Below are 16,307 nucleotides of genomic sequence, written 5' to 3' on the forward strand. Positions count from 1 at the left end.
CGCGGTAGCACCACAGCTCTGCATACCATTAGCCTGGCATCAGATCTGATGTTCTTGTGCTTGAACACCCTGCACACTGGAGGCAGTGCTGAATCTCTTCAATCAATAAAAACTGAAAGAACTGCAGATGCTGTAAGTCAGGAACAAAAACATAAGTTGCTGCAAAAGCTCAGCAGGTCTGGCAGCATCTGTGAAGAAAAGATCAGAGTTAATGTTTCAGGTCCGATGACCCTTCTTCAGACCTGACCCTGAGCTTTTCCAGCAACTTCTGTTTTTGTCTCTTCATTAATAACTGCTTTGGCCAACCAGACACTCAAGGTATTGGAAGTAGCCAACAATCTCTTAGGCCCCCTCATGGACCTTGAGGATTGGGGGTTTGCTCCACATTACCAGGCCAGGTTGGTGGGGGACTGTCATCTCATGCACATTCATGACAAGGTCCCTACTCTCATATGCCTCCATAAAGCTGCTGACAATGGTCTGGAGTTTGTCCTCTGAATTTGCGTGTACACAAACATCATTCGCATACCGCTGCTGACACTGGTTTTCCGCTGGTTCTGTAGCTTAGCTCCACTCCAGTGGGGAGCTTTTCGGTGGCAAGGTAAAGCATTACAGCAAAGTAGATTGAGAACAGTGTTGCAGCGATTGATGACAGGGCCCTCGTTAAGAAGCCTCAATACCACTTTCCTGTCTAGTTCCTATAACCATCTGCCATGGTGGGATTCGAACCCAGTCCATGGAACATTATCTGGGTCTCTGGATTAACAGTCCAGCAATAATACCACTTGGCAATCACCTCCCATGGTATCCAGGATGTGCTGGCTAGGTGGATGAGCAATGGGAAATGCAAGGTTACAGGGATCGGGTATGGGGTTGGGATGCTCTTTGGAGGGCTGGTGTACACTTGATGGGCCAAATGGCCTGCTTCCACATTTCAGGGATTCAATGATTCTAATCCTGAGTCTGTGCCCATATATTATAGATTCCTCAGTCAGAGAAAATAACCTCTCAGTGACAACCCTGTCAAGCCTCTTCAGAATCCCCGTATGTTTCGATTAAATTGCCTCTCATTCTTCTGGCAAATACATGCAGCATCATAATGTTACAATTGTCAGCCAGAAATGTCCCTAACTGAGCCTGGAGCCTTAGAATTGGGTTGTAAATTTTACTTGGATCTGAATTTTGAATTTTTGAACTGCTGCTGACAAACCCTGTGTTTTTCCGAAAGATGCATCATGAGAGTTTTCAACATGCCACTGTGGAACTGCAAACATGCCAACTTACAAATCTCAGTAAAGCTCATGACTTTTTAAAAAAGCTGACACAGCTGCATTAAAAAAGCTTAACAAATCAAAAACTCAAACAACTGCAAAACAGCCCCAAATAAAGGTCTACCATCAAGGTCATTGCTTCAAGGTGAAGAATAAATTAAGTTAATTTTCATTACATTGAATTTCAGGATTTTTATTAGTATTTGGGGATTACATTCTGCAACGCAGTTTTTTTTTGCAACATGAACAGCAGGGCTCTATTTATGGTGCAACAACCAATAACTCTAGTTGTCTCCCTTTCATCACTAATACACATTTATCAATCATAACTATTAACACTCCAAATGTATGAAGATGAACAGGACAGTCTCCAAGTTCATCAGCCTCCAGATTTAGGAGATCACATACAGAGTTGCGTGTGTGGGGGGTGATGTCTATGGAAATAAGAGAACCATTTTGCAGGTTAAAATTGATTTTTGTTAGTGATGTTTTACTGTAAGGAACTATTTTTAAAAATTAAACTCAAAAAGGTACAGAGCCCACGTTAACCTAGCTGAAGGATCGATTCTGAGAGAATTGAAAACAAGAATGAGATCCAACAATCTGCTATCCCATCCCAACTGTGAACCTACGTTTTTTTTTTCTAACAACACAATCCAACAGCAAATGATCTTCTTCCTCAAGAGACAGCACCAAGACAACATGATTCAATCACTGTTTCAAGGCTATCCACTGCATATACATGCCACCTCTGGCAGCTGATTAGAAACTGACAGAAAAGATTTTTGCTTGACACAATATGTAAGATCATAGGAAATAGAAGCAACAGTAGCCCATTTGTCTTATTGAGTGATGGAACTGGCACAATAAGAACATGGCAGATCTAACTATGGTCTTAATAGTACTTTCTTGCTTGCTGTCATATTCCTGGACTTTTTTTTTTGCCAATTAAATATCTGGATCACTCAGCCATGAATGTATTCAATGATCCAACTCCACTTTTTTCTGTGGAAGATAATTCCAAAGACTAACAACCCTTTGGGAGAAGTATAGTCATAGAGTCAGAGCCATACAGCACATAAACAGACCCTTCCATCCAACTCATCCATGCCGAACAAGTTTTCCAAACTAAATCTAGTCCTACTTGCCTGCATTTGGCCCATATCCCTCTAAACCTCTCCTATTCATGTACTTGTTTCAATGTCTTTTAAATGTTGTAACTATACTTGCATCTACCACTTCCTCTGGCAGTTCATTACACATACAAACCACGATCTGTATGAAAAGGTTGCCCCTCAGGTCACTTTTAAATCTTTCTCCTCGCACCTTACAAATATACCCCCTTGTTTTGAACTTCCCCACCCTAGGGAAAATACCTTTGCTATGTTTATGCTTTAAATGGGACAGCATCGATTCGATCAAACTCTTTCAGAATCTTATATAATTCAGTAAGAACACCTTTACTTCTTCTAAATTCCACTTAGTATAGGACCAGATTTTGTACCCTGCATTCTATGAACCATGGTTGAATTGCACCAAATTCACCTCTAGAATTTTCCCAACGTTGACAGTTTTGCTTATATAACTGCAGTTACATTGCTGAATCTACAAGGCATATGTTAGGGTGCGATGGTATATTCTCCATGTGCCTGAATGAGTGCATTTCCACCAACACCTAAAAAGCCCAATACCATACAAAACAAAGCAGACCACTAGATCAGCACTGTCAACATTCACTCCCTCAAATATTGATATATAATGGCAGCAATATGCATGGTCTACAGATGTACTGCAATAACTCACCAATACTCTTTTATAAGCATATTCCAATCTGCATTTGTACTAGCTAGAAGAACAAGGACAGCAGATGTATGGAAACTGTCGCTACATCAAAATCCTGAATGTCATTCCCGAACAGCACTATGGGTTGACTTAACCCTAACAGTGATGGAAGGGGACAGCTCACCACAATCTTCAAAGGAAATCAAGAATAGGTAATAAATGCTAGCCTATCCAATGATACTCACATCCCACGAAATAACAATAAAACATTTATAAATGACTAATTTGAACACGGTACAAAAACAGGACTCGCAGCTTAGATACTGATAAACTAATAGTAGGTACAAAAAAAGTGAGAGATCAAATTAGCAACTCATTTGCTATGTCTTCACAGAGAATCTATAATTCTATTCGATGAGATACTGGAAGAGTGGCAACATTTTAAAAGCAACTTACTACAACAACTTGTGCTTGTGTTGTACCCTTAAAGCAGAAGAATATAACAGTGATCTTTCAGAGGAATAATCAGAAATAAACAGATGGCAGAATGAAGATACGAGGGAAGAGAAAAATGCTTGAGCAAATAGCTGAGCTTTATGGTTGGTCTTGAAAGAAAATATAGTGCTGGAGTGGCAGAGGAACGTGACAATGGAATTCCAATGTGTAGTGACTAGAAAGCTTGGTTGTCAATTGCTAGTGTAAGTCTTAATTGAAACATTATTAAACCTTCCTTGATATATTTTAACAGAATGCTTCGGACAGATCAGGGAACTTGTATGGAAAGAGAATCAGTTAATGTCTAGAGTCTGATCTAACTCTTGTTCTGAACTGAAAGGGGCTGGAAAATGATGGTTTTTATTTTGTAGACAGAGCGGTAGTAACAGCCAGGGAACAGTTGGTGAGGGTGTCCACATCCAAAGGCAGAGGTTGCTAACAGCGGTGAAGGAGTGATTGAGATGTCAAATTGGTGTTAGTGATGCAGTGAAAGGGAGAAAATGTCCACACTGCTCACAGCAAAGTCAACAAGACACAGCAATGCGGGCAAATGTAAGAAAATTGTAAAAGGCAAACCTGGGCAGGACTTACACAATTAATGGTAGGGCCTTGGGGACTGTTACTGAACAGAGAGACCGAGGGGTGAAGATGCATAGTTCCTTGAAAGTGGAGTCACAGGTAGACAGGGTGGTGAAGGCGGCATTTGACATGCTTGCCTTCACTGGTCAGTGCACTGAATATAAGAGTTGGGATGTCATGTTGCGGCTGTACAGGACATTGGTATGGCCACCTTCAGACTACTGTGTACAATTCTGGTCACCCTGCTATAGAAAGGATTTTGTTAAACTGGAAAGGGTGCAGAAAAGACTTAAAAGGATGTTACTGGGTTTGAGCTATAGAGAGGGTGAATAGGCTGGGACTTTTCGCCTTTGAGTGTCGGAGGCTGAGGGGGTGACCTTATAGAGGTTTATAAAATCATGAGGGAGTGGATAAAATGAATAGCTAAGGTCTTTTCTCCAGGGTTGGGTAGTCTAAAACTAGGGGGCATATTTCAAGAAGTGAGAGGAGAAAGATATAAAAGGAACCGGAGGGTAACTTTTTCACACTGAGTGTTGTGTTTGGATGGAATGAACTGCAAGAGGAAGTGGTGGAGGTGGGTACAATTATAACATTTAAAAGAAATCTAGATGGGTACATGAATAGGAAGGGTTTAAGAGAGATGAAAGCTAAATGCTGGCAAATGAGACTAGATTGGATTGGGGTGTCTGGTCGGCACGGATGAGTTGGATTGAACATTGCATTTCTGTGCTGTATGATTCTATGACGACATATTTGGGGAAGCAGTGGCTAGTGTTAATGTCACTGGACTACCATTCCAGAGACCCAGGCTAATGTTATGGGGACATGGGTTCAAACCTCACCACGGCAGATGGTAAAATTTGAATTCAATAAAATCCAGAATTAAAGCTAGTTTAATGGCCATAATGTAACCGTTGCTGTTTGTCGTAAAATACTTACTTGATTCACCCACCAGGAAAGGAAATCTGCTGTTCTTACCTGGTCTGGTTTACACGTAACCTACTACCTTACAATCAACTCTTAACTGTCATTACAGCTATCAGTCCAAGGGATACAAATTGACAAATTTAGATGGAAAAATCAGTTTACCAGATAGAATCGATGCTGTGGTGTACATTACATTGGGTTCAGTTAAGGACAACAGTGATATTTGGATGGTGAGCACAATTAGCAACAGTAGAAAATCCCCTCTCTAACCGAGTTCCCTCAGCAATGGGACCTATCATGGCCCCCAATGAGATTGTGTAACACCACAAAATGGGAACAAAGTTCATCTTCCTGGTCTACATGTTCCAAGAATCTAAAGGAATAACTGGAACAACTTAGGGCGATTGACAATCTGTTTCAACAGTCTACTTACTTGGTGAATGCTCAGGAGAACCCAAATTCACTGTGTTTTCAGCAACATCAAGTGAACAGCCATTAATGGGAGTCCCACAATCCACTAGAACTGCAAGGCAAGTGGACATGCCACAATCCCACAATCTTGCTGTTCCATCCCTGGAGGCTGAGATGACATTGCGCCCACGTTCTATGATTGCTGTGTCAAGAATACCTAAAAACAAAATTAAAAAGGAAACCCAACTTTAAACAAACATCAATATAATTTGTAAACACAAAAATATTTTCAATATTGAGTAAGAAAATATGTGCTATGATTCTAGACCAGAACCACCAATATGTATTAGGGTCTGGATAGGGATCAGTAATTTTTTTTGTACAGTAGATAATGTGTGACATTACAGGTATTAAGAAACTAAAACCACAACATTCCACTGTCTTGAACAACAGCAATCAACTTTACTACATAAAGTTTGAAAAGTAATACAATGTAGGGGAGGCAGCGGCATAGCAGCAATGTCACTGGGCTAGTTTTCCAGAACTCCATACTAGTGTTTTGGGGACATGGGTTCGAATCCCACCATGGCAGATCAATTCAATAAAAATCTGGTAAAAAATACTTAGCCTAATGATGGCCGTCACAAATGTTGATTGAAAAACCAAATTGATATTTATGACAATCAAATGTTGATTGCCACAAATGTCCTTTAGGGAAGGTTAATCTACCATGTTTACCTTGTCTGACCTACATGTAATTCCAGGTGGATTATAATTATGGATGGGTAATAAATGCCGAGACATTTGATGTTAATATTCTATAAGCTACTGAAAAAAAAAGTTAATTATATGGATAACAGACAAACTGCAATCATACACCCCTCAGAACAGATCAAACCAAAAATGCAATCAAGATGTATCCCGTGGATTTCTCTGCAACCTCCATAAGTTAGCAACACTGTGGATCATCAAATATTTACATAGGATTCCAATCTTCTCTATTAAAGACCCAGATTTAGAACACTCAAAAAACACTCCACTATGATCTCAACAACTGCTCACATTCACCTTCCTTTCCTGGGTCTAAGATCATCTGGTTCCTGGAAACTGTACTCCAGCTTGTACTCACAAGCTCGGGTCCAGTTTTTCACAGACTGTAAGCTTCAACAAGCATGTACCACACCTGGAGTTTTTTTTTTCCTGAGCTCTAATGTTGCTCAGCTGCACCAAGCAAATAGTGCTTAGATTTTTCAATCATGTCTTTCAGCTGTACTGGAGGTATTAATTGTGCTAAGTGGTCATACTCTCAGCCTTCAGGACTTTCCTAAGGCTCAACCAGCAACCATTAGCTGTTTTCAGGACCTTCAACAGCTCTTGGCGCTTCTCTCCAAGCCCCAACTACAAAGAACCAATGGCATTCTTGGCCGCACTTTTCTGCATGGAGCTTGCTTCTGGCTCTGTCATTCAATCACAAGCTGACTGTAACTCTTGAACTGCTCTCCACTGGCCCCTGAACTATATGGAGTGACCTACTGAAAATCTTACTGCCTACTGCAATGTAGAACCAAATATAGCAAGCATTTGAATGTGGTTAATATTAAGACACCAAGCTCCCTGAATGTTACGATATTCACAGATTACTGGATTACACATTTCTAATGGACAGGACAAAAAAAATGTTAATATATAGATATAAATGCTGTCTTGCAGAATAAAATTCAAAAGACAACTTCAAAAGTCAAGCAAAATTAGGACTCCTCCAACTCAAGTTCAAATACATGCAACAACTGCCTACGTTTTTATTTATTATCATTATTCTCTGTCATTCAATAAGAAAATGACTTTCCAGAACATTAGAAAGCTGTCCGCAGTGAACAATAGTACGCTTTACAACTCAAAAATAAAAATGCATCCAGAAAACGCTGGATTTAAAGCAGCATTAAAATTTTAAAATATATGATACAATAAATATTAGAAACATACAACTGTTCTCAAATATTGGGCACAGAGTTAACATTAACCATTTAGCCTGTTAACTAAAGATATTTCATGACCTCTTTTAGCCCTCTTAATTCCTCGTTTCAGCTGGGTCCTACTTTCCCGATATTTTTCCAAAGCTTCGTCTGTTTTCAGTCACCTAGACCTTATGTATGCTTCGTTTTTCCTCTTTGCTAGTCTCACAATTTCACCTGTCATCCATGGTTCCCTAATCTTGCCCTTTCTATCCCTCATTTTCACAAGGACATGTCTGTCCTGCAATCTAATCAACCTCTCTTTAAAAGCCTCCCACATATCAAATGTGCATTTACCCTCAAACAGCTGCTCCCAATCCATATTCCCCAGCTCCTGCCGAATTTTGCTATAGTTGGCCTTCCCCCAATTCAGCACTCTTCCTTTACGACCACTCTCATCTTTGTCCATCAGTACTCTAAAACTTACAGAATTGTGATCACTATTCCCAAAGTAACCCCCTACTGAAACTTCAACCGCCTGGCCAGGCTCATTCCCCAACACCAGGTCCAGTATGGCCCCTTCCCGAGTTGGACTATTTACATACTGCTCTAGAGAACCCTCCTGGATATTCCTTACAAATTCTGCTCCATCTAAACCCCTAACACTAAGTGAATCCCAGTCAATGTTGGTAAAATTAAAATCTCCCATCACCACCACCCTGTTGCTCCTACATCTTTCCATAATCTGTCTACATATTTGTGCCTCTATCTCATGCTCGCTGTTGGGAGGCCTGTAGTACAGCCCCAACATTGTTACCACACCTCTCCTATTTCTGAGCTCTGCCCATATTGCCTCACTGCTCGAGTCCTCAATAGTGCCCTCCTTCAGCATAGCTGTGATATCCTCTTTGACCAGTAATGCAACTCCTCTACCCCTTTTACCTCCCTCTCTATCCCGCCTGAAGCATCTATATCCTGGGATATTTAGTTGCCAATCTTGCCCTTCCCTCAACCAAGTCTCAGTAATAGCAATAACATCATACTCCCAGGTACTAATCCAAGCCCTAAGTTCATCTACCTTACCTATTACACTTCTCGCATTAAAACAAATGCACCTCAAACCATCTGTCCCTTTGTGTTCATCATCTGCTCTCTGCCTACTCTTCCCCTTAGTCACACTGACTTCATTATCTAGTTCCTTACAGGTTTTAGTTACTACCTCCTTACTGTCCATTAGCCTCCTCATTTGGCTCCCATCCCCAATCCACATTAGCTTAAACCCTCCCCAACAGCGTTAGCAAAAGCAGCCCCTAGGACATTGGTTCCAGTCCTGCCCAAGTGTAGACCGTCCGATTTGTAATAGTCCCACCTCCCCCAGAACCGGTCCCAATGTCCCAAAAATCTGAACCCTTCCCTCCTGCACCATCTCTCAAGCCACTCATTTATCCTGCCTATTCTTTCATTTCTACGCTGACTAGCACGTGGCACTGGTAGCAATCCTGAGATTACTACCTCTGAGGTCCTACATTTTAACTTGGCTCCGAATTCCCTAAATTCTGCTTGTAGGACCTCATCCCATTTTTTCTACCTATATCATTGGTGCCTATATGCACCACGACAACTGGCTGTTCACCCTCTCCCTTCAGAATGTCCTGCAGTCAATTTGAGACATCCCTGACCCGTGCACCTGGGAGGCAACGTACCATTCAGGAGTCTCGTTTTCGACCACAGAACCGCCTATCTACTCCCCTTACAATCGAATCCCCTATGACTATAGCCCTTCCACTCTTTTGCCCGCCCTTCTGTACAGCAGAGCCAGCCACAGTGCCATGAACCTGGCTACTGCTGCCTTCCCCTGGTGAGCCATCTCTCCCAACAATATCCAAAAAAGTATACCTGTTTTGGAGGGAGATGACCGCAGGGGACACCTGCACTGCCTTCCTGCTTTTTTTCTGCCTTTTGGTCACCCATTCCCTTTCTCCCTCTGCAATCCTAATAGTCGGCTGAATTTCATCAGTTCTTGATCCGGTCTAGATTAGCACTGAGAAGCATTCAGTTTCAAGAGGGATGGAAGGAAAAGCAGCAGGAAGTGAAAAGAATGTTCCCCCCTGTAGATACTTTTTCAAAAGCATTATTTGTCCATTCACAGGGTTGTTGGCATCACTGGCTAAGCCAGCATTTATCCTCAATGACCTTAGAGAGTGTAGTGGTGAGCTGCCTTCTTGAACTGCTGCAGTCCTTGGAATACAGGCACATCCACACTGCTGTTAGGAGAAAGAAATCCAGGTTATTGACCCAGGAACAGTGAGGGATTGGTGTTATATTCCCAAGTCAGGATTGTGCACGACTTGGAATGTAACTTGCAGGTTGTAGTGCTCCTAAGCAACTAGGACACTACCCTGAGGGACTCCGCAGTGACGTCCTGGAGTTGAGATGAGTGATCTCCAACAACCACAAACATCTTCTTTCCTGCGAGGTACATTATCCACTGGTCCGAAATCTATACTATAGCAAATCTGATAGAACAGTCGATGCATACCAAGTTTTGAACCTGTATCTAAATTTACAATGTTCTTAATGGATTTGTTTTTCAGAATCATTGTTTCATGTAAAATAGAATACCATCACTATTTTGTTTCTTAAAACGCTGTGTTAATAGTTCTCTATACCTCCTTTGTGTCCATTCAAAGTTACAGAACAATTTCCATCTTCAACAGACCAAATTTTCAACTGAGCGTCCATTCCTCCACTTAGAACCACAATCCCCGAGGGAAAGAACCTACAACAATTCACATCATACACGTGGCCAACCAGATCTCTCTGAAATTTAAAATTACAATGGATTAGATACAAGACCTTCCAATTCACATACCCACATATCTGCACACCCTTTGGAACATCAGCTGTGATATTTCTCAGAGATCAATATCTGACATTAAATAAAGTAGCAACGATTATGTTATGACATCAAACCCTTCAGCATGGTTGTCACTACTGATTAATTATTTTGCCAGTTCACTTTGCATTGGCACCCATAATAAATACACCAAAAATATAACTAATTACTTGCACAGTATGAGATCAACTAATACAAAACATAATAGCTACAACAGAAGGATTGTAAGGTAGTAATTGTAACTCAAGGCTCACATATAACTGTTATAAATCGTTTCATCTTCAGTTTACCTTGTTTATGATGTGATAATGGCTTAATAATCTCTCTTGGGGGCCTGTTATTGTCAACATAGAATTAATTTGGGTAGAAAATTCTCAAGTTATTTAAAACACATAACCAACTTGTTACGATGTTTGATGTTAAACAGTGATTCAGCATTCAAACCAGAACGATAAGCTCACATAATCTTTCTACAGAAGCTGTTCAAAGACAGACCTTGAACTATAAATTTTTTAAACTACTCGGTCAGGAGTTTACTGCAGTAAATAGATACACAAACCCTCAATTCTCCATTGTTGGCTTGCCAGATTCGCATTGTTCCATCTGTACTGCAAGATACTCCCAGCCCTCCACCACTAGAAATATCCATACTGGTGATCTAGGGGGTGAGGGTAAGAGAGATAATGTACATAATTTTGGAAATACAATTTTATTTTGAAAGATACATCAGGTTCAACAAAATCAGTGCTTTACATAAACACCAGAAATCTATCTTCCATAACTCAAATAAAAAACAAAAGAGCTGTGGATCAGGAACAAAAACAGAAGTTGCTAGAAAAGCTCAGGTCCGGTTCTGAGGAAGGGTCACTGGACCCAAAACATTAACTGATTTTTTCTTCACAGATGCTGCCAGACCTACTGAGCTTTTCTAGCAACTTCTGTTTTTGTTCCTAGGAACTTCTGTTTTTGTTCCATAACTCAAAACTGATTTTTAAAAAAAGTCATGTAAAATTTTAAAAACAACCATCTCTAAGACTCATGAACAATTAGGGCCTCTGCATGATATTTGCAAACCAGTGTGACTGCAGGGGAACACCTTCCAGCTTCCATTCCTTCAACTTACTGCTTGACAGAATGGTGTTGTGATGAGTTGCTGAGGAGAGACTAGGCGTTTCCGAACAGGGGGGGAACAAAAGTCAAAAGGATTTGCTTATATGTGCCTCATAGTGACTGATGAAGGTTTAATGAAAATGGAAGAGTGGCTGGAGATTGCAACATCAAAGATCAAGGAAGGTTCCTCGCTCTATTCTGTACCAAAGTTCCCAATCAGGGGGAAAATACCAGGGTAACGAACCTGTGAAGAATAGGTTAGATAGCTAGTGTGCTTATAGATTCAAATTAGTTTATTGTTCTTCATAACTATATTTATTCATAATTTTGTTCATTTGTCACAAGTGATGAGAGAGATACTGCACTGGCTGGTGATATGGGAGCACTTCTCCCCCTTTCTAACATCTGGCAAAGATGAGGGGGGCTCCATGGTTGGCTAGCAGTGATTAATGGTCAGAAGCCAGAATATCGAAATCCATTGACTTGACAGCAACTTGGTACAACCAACTGCCAGACAATGGAAATCAGAAATCAGTGCGCACCACGGCTGAAATGTGGAAGGTATTCACTTAAGTAAGAAGCCCGTGGTGCTATAGAACTGTATGAGCTGCTACCTTCAGGTAGCAAGAGGACAACATTTCAGGGAGGTTGAGAACCAAATGAATTTTAAAAATGTGCCTTGAACGACATAAAATTTGTTTGTAGTTTTAATTGGATGGAATTTACACAATTGCAGATCTAAAATTCCTGCTTTAGTAACAATATATAATAATAGATCAAGATCCATTATCCAGGACAGGCTAGGCAACTGGAATTGAGATAAAGAATCATTTGTAAAGAAATTGCATATGAATTTTTAGATCACGTTCACTTTGCGTAGTAACGTCTGAGTTAGTTTTCAGACCTGTGAACAAATAGTTCTATTAGTTGTATAACTAAGTCTACTCTAGACTACACATACTATTTTAGGACTGTGAATTAACTAAAATATTCTCTAAATCATCAGGAGACACTGATACCTAAGAGATAACCTTTGAGATATAATACCCATTGCACATAAAAATTAGGAGTAGGCAATTCAGTTCCTCAATACACAACCATAAGACAGCATTAGAAGAAAACCTTGTTTATCAAAGACTTCAGGCAGATGAAAAGACTTAAACAATGCATTTGTACAACAAACGAAATCCTTCCACTCAATGAAAAAGTATTATTTCTTATAAAAAGGACTGAACCATGAGATGTGAATCTCATAACAAGGGGCTCAGCAAAAAGAGGTTTAGGAGACACTGCCATAATACATAAAAGACAAAGTAATATTCTTTGCAATTAAATGCACACTTGCCGGATTACTATCCTTAAAATATTTTAAACCAATTAATGAAACATTATTAGTTTCATTGAGAGCATATCATTCCTGCCACCTTAGAAATCTTGAAACAAATCCACAACCATTGTTAACGTTCGATTAAAGGGAATTGAAACCAGAACTTGGACAAAGATAGTTAACCTCAAGGTTAATATTTAATTATAACGTGTTTTTGTGCTGCCTTACTATTATAAGCTAATGGTAAAATATCTAGAATTGATGTGTCTAAATTCAGAAGTTTCCAAATTAATCACAAGGGATTCTATGTAAACAAATCAATTTGAAAACTGCTACATTTCCTACTACAACGATTGCACTTCTAAAAATGCTTACTTCAGGAAAAATGTCAATATTATTCAGCTTATATAAAGTAATTTAAAAAAAGACTTACACTTTTTGAGTGTATTCCAGAAAAGGTTGTATAAGGCATAAGAAACTTGGAGGCTGCATTCCCATCAGGACAGGAGATTAGAATACTCTTCTGTAATTGAAAAAAATTTCTAAAAACTTAATGTTTCAATGTTTAAAATGCTACCTTTTCAGAGATGGCACTAAGAAAAATAATACATGGAGGAAAATCTCACCTTTGTAATCTCTGTGACTTCAAACCCTTCTGAAGCTGTTACCACTGGGACCCCATCTTTACCAACTCCTTGACACTTAATACAGCCGTATAAAGTAGCTGTTCCTAAATTAGAAATGGACATTAGACCATGTTATCATTAATTAATCATGCCATTAATGGGATATATCAACAACAAATAAATCACCTTGTGAAATCTCTGTTGTTCAGATGAGATGCTAAACGCAGGCCCATCTATCCTCTCAGGTTGGCCTAAAGAAGACTTTTTCACAAATATTAAATAGCAGGGAAGTTCTCCCTTGTGTTCTGGCCAATATTTATTCCATTGCACTGCTGATTGTGGTATCTCACTATGTTCAAACTAGCCGCAAAGTTTTCTCACAACAGCAATTGCACTTCTGAAAAACATAGTTCATTGGCTTTGATGGCCATAGGTTGTGAAGTATGTTACATAAAAATGAAAATATTTCTTTAGTGAAGGCTTTCCTATATTGGAAAGATCAAAAGTCATGGCACAAATTTGCAGATAACTTCAGGTGTTGTACCATCTGTTGAAATTAGGTTATTGTGGATTCAATATCAGCACTGGGACTAATGCACACTCACTCAGAATATTAGCTTTTGAATGTAAATGCTCTTCAAGGTGCTTGAGTATATTGTCTGTGCATCTGTCCCTAAAACGTCAGCATATACTTCAAAGAAACTGAGCTCTGATTTAACAAACATTTGAAATTAAAAGTCCAAATAGTTCATAGCAAATGGGTTAACATACTGCACGGTGTAGTAATAGTCCACGAGTTATGAAGATTCCAGACTCAATCTGCGACCTAAACTAAGTTAACCAATTCCAGCTAAGGTGGTCACAAGGGTGCTGATTATGTTACAAATGAGGACTGCAATGGTATAAGTGGGAATAAGACAAGCTTCATAGTTCTGCTTAACCCAAATTTCCTGCTGAATAGAACAGAATAGCAATTTATTGTCATGTGTATTTTTACAAAAAAAAAGGTGAAATGTTTTATGTTGCCATACCATGGCACCTGCATTAATGTCAGAAGTCATAAATAAAAGTAAAAATTAAGGCAGAATGCATCCCAGATCAATTTCAGTTCGGGGAAGAGACCACTAAGACAGTGCATGCTGGAATACCAGGAAGCTGCCGCCAAAGATGACTTCTACACTGATGAGATCTCCATGCCAGGACAAGATTGCCAAACTTGGAGACCGCCACGCAAGCCAAACTGCCCCTCTGGGAAAATGCTGCCACAACAGCAGACTGCTGCTCCAGGCTGGAATACAAGATCTCCATGCCGCATGCCAGAACGAAACCTCAACGCTGGGACTGGATGATATCGGCATGGCGGGCCACTGGAATACCTGGAATCCGCTGAAGACTTGCACACTGATGAGACCTTTATGCCAGGATAAGAATGCCAAACCTGGAGACCACTACACCAAGCCGATATCACCCCCTGGGACGAGGCCACCACAACAGGAGACAGCTGCACAAAGCTGAGATCAGCACGTTGGGCTGGAAAGCTTCTCTTCACTGGGCCCAATCGGGAGAACATGCCTTCCACCGAAGTTAAAAACGTAAGATGACAAATGTAAACATTAAGAAAAATCAGTGAAAGGAAGAAAAAAGTAAAATGCGAATGGAGTAGACAAGCACCAGGGTCCTGGGCTAAGGAGCCGCAAGCTGTGCTGCTAGACCGCTGCCATCTTGAAGATTCAAGGCATGCTGCAAGTGCAAGCCGACACCAAAGAACAAAGAAGATTACAGCACAGGAACAGGCCCTTCGGCCCTCCAAGCCTGTGCCGATCCAGATTCTCTATCGAAACCTGTCGCCTATTTCCCAAGGATCTGTATCCCTCTGCACCCTGCCCATTCATGTATCTGTGTGGATACATCTTAAATGACGCTCTAGTGCCCGCCTCTACCACCTCCGCTGGCAACGTGTTCCAGGCACCCATCACCCTCTGCGTAAACAACTTTCCACGCAATACTCCCTTAAACTTTTCCCCTCTCACCTTGAAATCGTGACCCCTAGTAATTGAGCCCCCCATTCTGGGAAAAAGCTTCTTGCTATCCACTCTGTCTACACCTCTCATGATTTTGTAGACCTTAATCAGGTCCCCCCCTCAACCTCCGTCTTTCTAATGTAAATAATCCTAATCTACACAACCTCTCTTCATAGCTAGCGCACTCCATACCAGGAAACACTTTGGTGAACCTCCTCTGCACCCTCTCCAAAGCATCCACATCCTTTTGGTAATGTGATGATCAGAACTGTACGCAGTATTCCAAATGTGGTCGAACCAAAGTCCTGTACAACTGTAACATGACCTGCCAACTCTTGTACTCAATACTCTGTTTGATGAATGAAAGCATGCCGTATGCCTTCTTGACCACTCTATCGACCTGCGTTGCCACCTTCAGGGTACAACGGACCTGAACACCCAGACCTCTCTGTGCATCAATTTTCCCCAGGGCTTTTCCATTTACCGTATAGTTCACTCTGACCAGAGTCAGGAAGGTTTTCAGCTGTGGTGTACTCATGGTTAAATAATCAGGCAATGCAAATAAACCACCATTCAAGTAAGGAACTAGAGTCAAATTCCCCTGTGGACCCACACCCTGTTGAAAATAAAACTTCTTAGAGGGAAATTAAAGTGAAACAATATGTTCAATAGCTGATATTAGATTTTACTTCCTACATCAAAGGACAGTTATGACATAAATTTGAAATTTTTCATTTAAGAGCTGAGTTCAAGTAACAAGATGCTCACTCCTAACTTTCAAAGTTAAAAATGATCAGCTAATTAATGAGGTGAGAGATAGTAGGAACTGCAGATGCTGGAGAATCCGAGACAACAAGGTGCAGGGCTGGATGAACACAGCAGGCCAAGCTCCTATGATGCTGCTTGGCCT

General features: G+C 40.5%; 1 protein-coding gene across 3 annotated transcripts in view; it reads right to left on the reverse strand.

Annotated features, from left to right (window-relative positions):
• LOC109910634 (proteasomal ATPase-associated factor 1) overlaps positions 1-16,307 on the reverse strand; it is a 92,939-nt gene that overhangs the window by 69,581 nt on the left and 7,051 nt on the right. For 2 of the 3 annotated variants that reach the window (XM_020509853.2, XM_048597629.1), the window contains exons 3-7: positions 13,377-13,480; positions 13,184-13,273; positions 10,873-10,971; positions 10,087-10,237; positions 5,488-5,682 (exon numbers count right to left, since the gene is read on the reverse strand). In XM_020509853.2, coding sequence (XP_020365442.2) covers positions 5,488-5,682; positions 10,087-10,237; positions 10,873-10,971; positions 13,184-13,273; positions 13,377-13,480 — 639 coding nt within the window. Of the gene's footprint in view, positions 1-5,487; positions 5,683-10,086; positions 10,238-10,872; positions 10,972-13,183; positions 13,293-13,376; positions 13,481-16,307 lie in introns of all 3 variants that reach the window. The other variant, XM_048597630.1, reaches the window with a different exon arrangement.

The sequence above is a fragment of the Rhincodon typus genome, chromosome 6, assembly GCF_021869965.1.
Source record: "Rhincodon typus isolate 14 chromosome 6, sRhiTyp1.1, whole genome shotgun sequence".
NCBI classification, from domain to species: Eukaryota; Metazoa; Chordata; class Chondrichthyes; order Orectolobiformes; family Rhincodontidae; genus Rhincodon; species Rhincodon typus.